We start from the raw sequence: 10,941 nt of genomic DNA on the forward strand, positions 1-10,941 counted from the left end.
GTGTGAAAGCAGCCTTAAGCCTCGTACACACGGTACGATTGTTGGCCAACTGAGTGTCTGATTTTTGTCAAAAGGGCGTGTGCCAGGATCTTGTCTTGCATGCCAACGTTACACAATTGTCGTGCCACAAACAAGAACGTAGTGACGTACTACGAGGAATTTCAGCTCTTGACCTTTGGGCCCCTTCTGTTAATTTCGTGTTTGGTGAGCATTGATTCCAAGCATGCGTGTTTGTACTTTCGACTTTTGTGAGACGGATTTGTGTACTGACCACATGAAAATCAGACATGTAGCTGTTGTCCGCCGAAAATTTACTAGCCTGTCATCCAACATTTGTTGGCCGAAAATTGGAAAACAATTATCTAAAGGAGTGTACTGACGGTAAGAATTTAGGACAACAGTCTGTCAACAGATAATCCCCTTCCAACAATCAAACCGTGTGTATGAGGCTTAAGGGATCATTAGAGACACACCGGGGGGGGGGGGGATTTACTAAAACGGAATCTGGTGCAGCTGTGTATAGTAGCCAATCAGCTTCTAAGCCCTCATTTACACCGGGCCGATTTGACATGTGATTTATCATGTCACATCGCATGCCAAACCAGAGTTTATTGCCGGCAACTACACCCCTCAAATCGGTTTGAAGCTGACTTTGCGGCACCCAAAAGTAGTTTTTGCACTATTTTTGCGACTTCAGGGGCAATTTCAATAGACATCTGTACATGAACCCGCACAGATGTCTGTCAAATCACCCCTGAAGTCAGACTGAAATGGCGGGTTTGAAATCGTGCGAGTTCAGCGTGAACCTAAGCTTGTTCAATTAAGCTTTGACCATAACCCCTCGTTAACCTTGACTATGGCTTTGAATGGCTATGAGCTGCTGAATTAATTGTTAAAAAGATCGCAATCTCAATAACCCCCCCCCCCCCCCTGATGATCTGTATTGCAGAGTTTCCCGATTCTGTCATGTAACGAGTATAGAGAGTTCTCTGCTCACTCTGGCAGTCTACCAAACCGGGCAGTCTGCCAAGTTTTTAACAACATTGTTATGCAGGCCATACATGGTCGATACATACATACACAGAAAGTATTTTTTTTTGTGATCTGATGATGCCATCATTGATTTTCTAAATTCGGCCGACCAAGTCTTCAATTTCACCTCATGTTGCTACAGAAAAGAATTTTCATGGCTGGAAATCTTCTTTTCTCTCCGTAAATTTTCTTTTCTTATTACATTTCTCGCACGATTCTCGCATCATTTATTAGAAATTGAGATTGCTCAAATTTGATTTCCACACAAAAATCAGCTGTTGCTGCATGGTGTGAAATTCGTACGAAAATTCTTAGATACGATTTACGAAAGAAAATTCTTTTGAAATTCGAACCGTGTATGGCCGGCATAACTCTTCTATCTTATGCCGCATACACACGATCGGAATTCCGACCAGAAAAAGACAGATGAGAGCTTTTCATCGGAAAATGCGACCGTGTGTATGCTCCATCGGAATTTAGCTGTCCGAATTTCCGCCAGCCAAAAATTGATAGCATGTTCTCAATTTTCCCGACGGAAAAACTTTCTATCGGAAATTTTGATTGTGTGTATGCAATTCCGACACGCCAAAAATCACACATGCTCAGATTCAACTACGAGACGGAAGGTATTGGCTACTGGCTATTGAACTTTCTTTTTCTAGTCCCGCCGTACGTGTTGTACGTCACCACGTTCTAAACTATCGGAATTTGGTGTGACAGTGTATAGGCAGGACAGCTTGAGCAGAATTCCATCAGAGCTTTTTCCGACGAGAATTCCAATCGTGTGTACACGGCATTAGATCAAAGGAATAAAACTTCTGTGTGAATATGCAGGAAGTTTAAAGAGGAGGTCCACCTAAAAAAAAAAAAAAAAAAGAGTATTAAAAGCCAGCAGCTACAAATACTCCAGCTGCTGACTTTTAATAAATGGACACTTACCTGTCCCAGGGTCCAGCGATGTCGGCAGCCGAAGCCGATCAATCGCTCGGCTCTCGGCAGCTGCCGCCGCCATCCTCTGTGAGGCATCCCTACTGCGCATGTGCGAGTCGCGCTGCGTGTCCTAACTGTCCCCGCTATCTCCTGGGACCCGTGTGTGTCCCAGCAGACAGCGCGGGGAGCGGGAGGAGGTGTAGACTCCCGTGGGAGTCTATGCCCGGAAGTGGCTGCAAATACCTGTCTTAGACAGGTATCTGCATCCCCTCCCCCGTGAAAGGTGCCAAATGTGACACCAGAGAGGGGGAGGGTTCTGAAAAGCGGAGGTTCAATTTTTGTGTGAGCCTTCGCTTTAACCAAGTCTAAACCTTTTTCTGACATTTGTTTCTTACAGCTAAAATCAGATTTTTTTTCTAGAAAATTACTTGGAACCCCCAAACAATATAAATATTTATATATATATATATATATATATATATATATATATATATATATATATATATATATATATATATATATATATAATCATTTGCACAGTGGTCTTTCAAATGCAATTTTTTGGGAAAATACACTTCAATGAATAAAAAACAAAAACGAAACAGTAAAGTTAGCCCAATTATTTTGTTTAATGTGAAAGATGATGTTACGCCGTGAGAATCGTGATCTATCTTCTAAGAAAAAAAAAATTGCGATTCTCATTTTAGCCAGAATCGTGCAGCTCTAACTGAAATCTCAAGAAATTTCCTGTTGAGAAAGCATGGAACGTCTATTGCCGTTAGAAAAGGCCAATCTCTGATCCCCAGCATAGACGGCCATACTGGCTGATCATTTCGTGATGCCTTTATTCATCAGTGTCTCCATTTTTTTATCTTAGTAAAGAACTCAGCTAATCTTTATAATAGGACGTCTCTTAGATCACATTTATTAAACACAGGTTAGTAAATCAATTCACAATCAGGATGAACCTGGCCAAGTGTATATTTACTGGCAGACTGTGACTCTTTACGGTATCCAAACTACACTCTTTATAAATCTTTCATTGTCTGGATTCAGGAACTGCAAGCACAGTGGACAACTCTGCAGAGCACATTTATTCAGCAGAAATTCATTTCAAAGGATTTCCTAGATTCACAATCCATCAACCGATTGTTTTATAAATATAAAAATCAGGATGATATAAGTAAAATGGTCGAGGGACTACAAAATCCAGGATGCCTTTCTGTTTGCCAAGAAATGAATGAATGAGCACATATCAGCAGGACTTCATCTACTGGACTTGCCTCTTCCAGATGAAAACAGGTGTCCCTGTTCTGTGTATCCCTCCAAACACCATACATTCCACAGCAATGCCATTCCATGATGTCATACTGCCGCTCTCACTTGTGTAAGAACAGCTGTCTGTATTATGTGAGGTGAAAGACTCCCCCGAGTAGTCTTGTCTACCAAAACGTTCCCAGCACTTCATCTGGAAGAGTATTTCTCAACCTTACTTCATTTGGAAACCCCTTGGCAGCCCATCTCCAAACATTGTACCCCCCCCCCCCCCCCCAAATCAGTCAACATCATACTGACACCGCCTGAAACACATTTGACCGCATGCATCCTAATAACCAATGAGCCCTCCTTGAGGCCTGCACTGCTTAAAGTGGTTGTAAACCCTTACAACCAACTTTGACCTACAGGTAAGCCTAGATTAAGGCTTACCTGTAGGTCCAAGAAATATCTCCTAAACCTATACGGTTTAGGAGATAGTTACCCGTAGACAGCCCGCAGGCGCACTGGGCAGGCCGCAGATCGCGGCGATATGCCATGAGTGTTGGCTCCTGTGCGCATGTGTGGGAGTGACGTCACCGCGGCTCCGGTGAATCACAGCGCCGGAGCAGCAAGACCCGGAAGTCGCTCCGGGATACATGGCAGCGGCGAAGAGGAAGACGGAGAACCGTTTCGGGGGCTTTGTTCTCAGGTAAGTTATTCATAATGAGCTAGTATGCTATGCATACTAGCTCATTATGCCTTTGCCTTACAGGGTGTGTTTTTTTTTATTTTTGCCTTTACTTCCTCTAGCCAGCCATAGATGATGTGATTTTTTTTTTTTGCTGCAACCACCAGTTGCAGGAAAGAAAAATCGCTTTATTCGCCCATCAACACTGGTTGATGTAGGAATCCCTACCACAGTGCTTAGCACAATGATAACTGCTGGTGGCTTTGAAGTTGCTGAAGTCGATTGATGGACTGACTTCAGTAACCAGCTTGTCAATAGAAAAATCGAATCACAGCCAGTCCCTGAGAACCAGCGCGTTCTGGAGCAGGAGTGTTTTGGCAGAAAAAAACACAGACAGTTCCTAAACTCTACTAAACGCCGGTGTCCAGTGATTAGCTGGTTGTTAAGGAGTGGGCTGGAGAGCGGGCCGCCACATCCTTAACAACGGAGGAGTCGTCAGCTGTGAGCGAAGTTCCCCACTGACAGCTGAATGTAAAACATTCAGCCGGCAATACAAAACCTTTGGGTCTGGTATGGGTTTTAATGGGTTTAAGGCAAACCCCACACCAAAAAAAAAAAGTTGTGGGCTCCCTCCATAAATCCATACCAGACCCTTATTTTAGCATGCAGTATGGTAGGCCAGGAAATGGGGAGGATGAGCACCCCCTGTTTCAGAACCATATCATGCCACATGCCCTTAAAGTGGAAGTAAACCCATGGATTTAAATGGCTGGTGTCATAACGAATCACATGTGCAGCACCATAGCAGTTGAAGATTAAACAGAGGCAAAGATGGCAACTTTCTTGGCTGAAAATGATAGGGGAGTTTACTTCCACTTTAACCATGGGTGCTTTGGGTCCTAATGGTCTTGTATGGATTTGGGAGGAGAAAATCCTCACACCATTTCTTTGAAATTTCTGTATCCCCGCTGACAGTTGATGACTTATGCGTTGTTAAGGATGTGGCAGCTGGCTTCCTGGCCTGCTCTTTAAAGTCGTTGTAAACCCTTACAGACCACTTTGACCTACAGGTAAGCCTAGATTAAGGCTTTCCTGTAGGTCCATGAAATATCTCTTAAACCTATGCGGTTTAGGAGATATTTGCAAAAAGACAGGCACCACTGTCTACGGTGCATGTGCCATAGACAGCGGCACGCAGGCGCACTGAGCATGCCGCTGCTAACGGCGATATGCTGTTAGTGGCGGCTCCTGTGCGCATGCGCGGGAGTGATGTCACCGCTGCTCCGGCCACTCACAGCACCGGAGCAGCGATACCCAGAAGAAGATGGACGCTTCATGCTACAGGGGACAGCGGTGACATCGCTGGCTCCTGTGTCAGGTAAGTGACACATAATGGGCTACTGTGCAATGCATAGTAGCCCATTATGCTTTACCTTTGCAAGGAGACAAAGAGGAAGTAAATCCATCAGGGTTTACTTCCTCTTTAACAACCAGCTATTTAGTGGTTTTTAAGAATGCCGGTGGCCCCACTCCTAAACGTAGCTTTCACACTAGGCTAAACACTGCTAAACACCAGCAAAAACATTAGCATTTTTTGTCCAGCATTTCTAAAGCAGTTTTTAGCTTTCTAGTGTGCATGAAAACTTAATAGCAGCCCTACACATTAGCAACCAGGCATGCTTTAGCGCCCATGAACCCATATGATGCCACAGCACCATGCAGTTCTGTGGGGCCTGATCCTATAGAAAGGTCTTCTTTCTTGCTTTTCTTGCAGGTAGGACAGCCCATTGAAATAAATGGGCTGCCCTACTCCTGGTGTGTGCGCACCTGCATAGCTGTGTACCAAGGCTAAATATCCTGACACAGACCCCAGATTGGGAAGCAATGTTCTATAGTGAAGGACTTCGGACAATGGTGACTTATCAAACTGAAAAATTATATCTTTTAACCCCTTCCCGTCCCATCATGGTAGTCTTAACACCAGGAGGTGGGACAGACTTCCTGATAACGTAATCACTGTATAACCGGCTCCAGATCATAAATGGAGAATGGGAGTACTCGATCACTGGCCAAGGAGTGTGCAGTGAGGGCATTCTCAGCACAGAAGCCTCAGACTCCCATGGATACATATAGTATGTGTGGTGTGTAGGCGTTAGGGCCCACCCTTCCTGCTTCTAGTCTGAACACTAAGCAGATATAAAGACAATACCAATTAAAGGGTTTGGTTACCTTTGCAGAAAAGGGGTGCCACTGGATAAAAACTATAAACAATATTGAATGATATACCTGGTATTGACGTAGGCCAGGAGTCTCAAACTGGCGGCCCTCCAGCTGTTGCAAAACTGACAGGTACAAGTATGACTCCCTCAGGCAGCGGCATGATGGGACTTGTAGTTCCGCAACAGCTGGAGGGCCACTAGTTTGAGACCCCTGATGTAGGCCATTTTTACCCCTCCAAAAGCCTGCCTGCAAAATTTACATAGCTGGCGTTCATTCCCCTGTCCTTATCTGTAGCTAGGATGTTGGTGACACTTCAGTCAACTCTCCAGCCATTGATGCTTGCTTCCGCCATTACAAGAGCGCGCTCTCTCTATGATTCAAAACCCTGCGCATGTGCTGTCTCTTCCAACACTATAGCTTTGAGCTCAGTGCTGTGGTGCACAGAGCTTGAATCCAAGCGATCCTGAGCTCTTGATGGCAGAGGAAAGCATCACACCTTGAAGTGTCATAGCAACGTCTTAGCAACAGGGCAGGATGGGGGAATGTTGTCGTTTTTTGGGCAGGCCTCTGGCCTATTCATAGCAGCACAGTGTTTTTAATAAGGTGAACTAGCACTTCAATATTGTTATGCATTCATAAAATAATCCAAAGGTTTTGGATAGACTGCGAGAGGGATTTAAAATACTCCCATCATGAGGACACAGGCAGCAATAAAATCCTGACAGGACTGAGAACCATTCATAACCCTAATAGAAAATGTCTATCATGTCCCCATCAGGAGGAAATTCTCCTCACTATCTGTTCTGTGTCAAAGAGCAAAGCCGCCCAAAGAACCATCACATCTGACAGACTTCTGGGTGTTTCGAGTCACTTTTGTTCCCCCGGGGCACTGTGGTTCCTCTCCCGGACAGTAGGTCACTACTGAGCCCTGTGACAACACAGGTAACCCTCCTTCCCAAGGTGTGTGATAATGCAATGCCACAATCCTTGCGACTACATTAATGACCAGGGTGACAGGGCTGCAGTTATATCAGTGCCAGGCACTTAGCGTTGTCACCGTATTAGAGGAAGGCCTGTTTGTTTACTGGATCACAAGCGTTCTAATTCTAACTTTCAGAATGATTAGGGAAAGGTTAAACCCCTATAAAGGAATTGTTTGCTGTTTGTCCCACTGGGAAGGTTTCCTTCCATTTCCTGTCCTGGAGACACAACAAAGAATAGAATTCCCATCTTTGAAAGTTGTGAGAGAAGTCGATGTCCCATTGGGAAATATTGCTTGCTTTGATGACACATAAAGTGTGGTAAAACCATGTGGTTCTGCCATGTTTTAACCGCCACTTAACGCCTCCCCTTCCTTAGCTAGAAAGGCAGTGGCTGGAGTGTACTCCCGCTGTGGGTGCTTTGTGGCTGAGGTAGGAATTATACTTCTGATGCTTTTGGCATCACTGCCCACCAAACGTAACCCATTCAAGCGAATCAGGTGGTGCTTCAAGTGGCCCCATCTGTGCGCAATGCACGTAGTTGCAGGGGGGTAGTGTGGCATTTACAGGGTTAAAACAAGCGTCAAGGAGGCGATACAATGCCTCCACATCGCCTGTCAAATGCTCTCTGAGGAGCAATCTGAACATGGACCCTCTTCATAGAGCAACATTAGTGTAAACTAGTCCAAAGTATCTGGATTTCCTCTTTCTGTCTCGGTGACAATGGTCACAGGACCAACAGAAGGGCGAAGTTCCTCAGCTAGGACACAGACAGCAATAAACAATGGACAAAACAAAAAACACTCATACACTGCCTAGGTCATATGCCCCAATCTAACAACTGAAGTGAATAAAAAATGAAACACAACAAAGCAAACAACTAAAAGGTGAGAATAGACCATATAAATGAACAGATTAATAATAGAGCTGCTGCTTCCACTTAAATGTGTTCCCACATAAAAAAAAAAAAAAAAGCAATATGTATTTAAATCAGTGTTGCGCTGCCCTTGGTCCCATTAATTGATTCATTCAACTAGTTTTGTTTAACACTCATCAAAAATGAAAGTGTCACAAATCAAAACAATGTGATAAATGTAAAAAAAGTCCCAATAGTCTAATCAAGTCAGGAAGTCATGTGTCTCGTGACGCAACATGTTGCACGGAGCCAGTTAACGTCACTTCTGGTGAAATCAAAAACCTGAAGTATCAGCAGACTGATCCAAAGGAGGAACCAGCATACCAGCCTCCATATCAATGTTTGTTCCTGTAAACCAGGCAAGCTGTATGTTGGGTTCTATGTGCAGAGCTGAACCTGGTGCCCTCTTAATACAGCAGATACTGAGGTCTTATTGCCTCTCCTGTGGGGATTCAAACACCACCATAGGATTGTGAGGACACAAAATTAGATGTTTTTGAAATTATGCTAATTTGGCAAAACTTCTCCTGATGAAGCCCTTGTTGGCAAAACATGTTGAGGAAAACAACAGTGTGGCCTTTATAAAAGAAAGAGACATCGGGATTCCTACTGTATTTTTGATGTAAATTGTACTTTTTAATGTGAATTCAATCCAATACTTAATAAAAATTTTGAAAACCTTTTAAAGGATCTGTATTGTTTAGCACCATAAAAATCCTATAAATAAATATATAAAATTGGTCTAAAAATGTGTTTTAAATCAGTGTTGTGTTGCCCTTGATCACATTAATTGTATCATTCAGATGGGGGAATGAGCCCCATACAGTCTAGCGAGTGATCCCAACATCTATCCCCAGAAGACCAGAACCAATGGACTGGGGCTTAGTCTTCAGAGACTGATCACCATGACTGAGCATCAATGCTGACCATGGTGAGTGTGCCAATACTTGTTGGTTGGTCATCACACAACTCGAGCAACACAAACATACAACCCTGATGTGCCAGTGCAGCCCCAATCTGCCAACTCACAGCCCCGATCTGACCACGCACAGCCCCGATCTGACCACGCACAGCCCCCGATCTGACCACGCACAGCCCCCGATCTGACCACGCACAGCCCCCGATCTGACCACGCACAGCCCCCGATCTGACCACGCACAGCCCCCGATCTGACCACGCACAGCCCCCGATCTGACCACGCACAGCCCCCGATCTGACCACGCACAGCCCCCGATCTGACCACGCACAGCCCCCGATCTGACCACGCACAGCCCCCGATCTGACCACGCACAGCCCCCGATCTGACCACGCACAGCCCCCGATCTGACCACGCACAGCCCCGATCTGACCACGCACAGCCCCGATCCGACCGCGCACAGCCCCGATCCGACCGCGCACAGCCCCGATCCGACCGCGCACAGCCCCGATCCGACCGCGCACAGCCCCGATCCGACCACGCACAACCCCGACCTGCCCACGCACAGCCCCGATCTGACCACGCACAGCCTCGATTTGACCACGCACAGCACCGATTTGACCACGCACAGCACCGATTTGACCACGCACAGCCCCGATCTGGCCGCGCACAGCCCCCGATCTGACCGCGCACAGCCCCCGATCTGACCGCGCACAGCCCCCGATCTGACCGCGCACAGCCCCCGCTCTGACCGCGCACAGCCCCCGATCTGAAAGCACAGATCTGAAAACACAGAGCCCCAAAATGACCACACACAGCCCCGGATCTGACCGCGCACAGCCCCCGATCTGACCGCGCACAGCCCTGGATCTGACCGCGCACAGCCCCGGATCTGACCGCGCACAGCCCCGGATCTGACCGCGCACAGCCCCCCATCTGACCGCGCACAGCCCCCCATCTGACCGCGCACAGCCCCCGATCTGAAAGCACAGATCTGAAAACACAGAGCCCCAAAATGTCCACACACAGCCCCCAATCTCGCCCCGCAGCCTAGATCTGTCCACACACTGCCAGATCTCTCCACACACTGAATCGATCTAACATCACAGCCTCAATCTGCCCACACACAGCCCAATCAGACAGCACAGAACAGCCCAGATCTGACCATTCACTTCCCCATCTCGAAGCACAGCCCCAATCTGACCACACACATCCCGGGTGTCCCCCACGTGCGGCCCCCGCTCATGTTGTTGTTGTTCTCCTCTGTAGACATTGTGTGATGTGTGGGATGATCGCACTGATACATGATGATCGGACGCCGCATCTTCCTCCTCTGTGTACATCATAGAACATAGATCACACCATGGAGGGACCCTCATCCCGTGTCCCCCATCCCCCCTGTGATGTCCCCGGACTCACCCAGAAGATGAAGTTGAAGATGAAGAGCATGTATTTGATACATTTGGTGCATCCTTCCACCCCCATGGCGGCGGCTGAGCTCCGTTATTATTCTGCAGATCGGAGGAGAGACGAGTGAGAGGAGAGGAGGAGGAGGAGGGGAAGAACACAGGCCGGGCCCCGCCCACAGACCCGCCCTCTACTCCTCGTCCGCTGGGCTGAATGGGGACGGGGGTCCCTCCAATGATGAGGGGGGCAGAGTGTGTCATGTGTGAGGGGGGAGGTATCCTGCATGTGAGGAGGTCTACAACACTGGGGGAGGGGAGGAGGAGAAGGGGGTCCAAAACTTCCCAGAGGGGTGCATGGAGGGGCGTAGAGGGACACAGTGTCATGTCTTCACACTAAGTCCCCTCTATATAGAATAAGGGGTGGGGGGCAGAGGGTCCAGTACACAGTGTCATGTCTCCACACTAAGTCCCCTCTATAGAGAATGGGGGGGGGGGAGGGGGGGAGCAGAGGGACACAGTGTCATGTCTCCACACTAAGTCCCCTCTATAGAGAATGGGGGGGGGGGAGGGGGGGGAGCAGAGGGACACAGTGTCAT

General features: G+C 47.1%; 1 protein-coding gene across 1 annotated transcript in view; it reads right to left on the reverse strand.

Moving 5' to 3' along the window:
• The window catches only part of CD81 (CD81 molecule), a 98,820-nt gene extending 88,299 nt beyond the window's left edge, over positions 1 to 10,521 (reverse strand). Inside the window, exon 1 of the mRNA XM_077460693.1 lies at positions 10,359 to 10,521. Coding sequence (XP_077316819.1) covers positions 10,359 to 10,424 — 66 coding nt within the window. The 5' untranslated portion in view covers positions 10,425 to 10,521. The remainder of the gene's footprint in view (positions 1 to 10,358) is intronic.
• Between the last annotated feature and the right edge of the window lie 420 nt (positions 10,522 to 10,941).

Source organism: Lithobates pipiens, unplaced genomic scaffold, assembly GCF_037356315.1.
Source record: "Lithobates pipiens isolate NorthernLeopardFrog02 unplaced genomic scaffold, aLitPip1_a1.2 Scaffold_10, whole genome shotgun sequence".
In the NCBI taxonomy this organism is placed as follows: domain Eukaryota; kingdom Metazoa; phylum Chordata; class Amphibia; order Anura; family Ranidae; genus Lithobates; species Lithobates pipiens.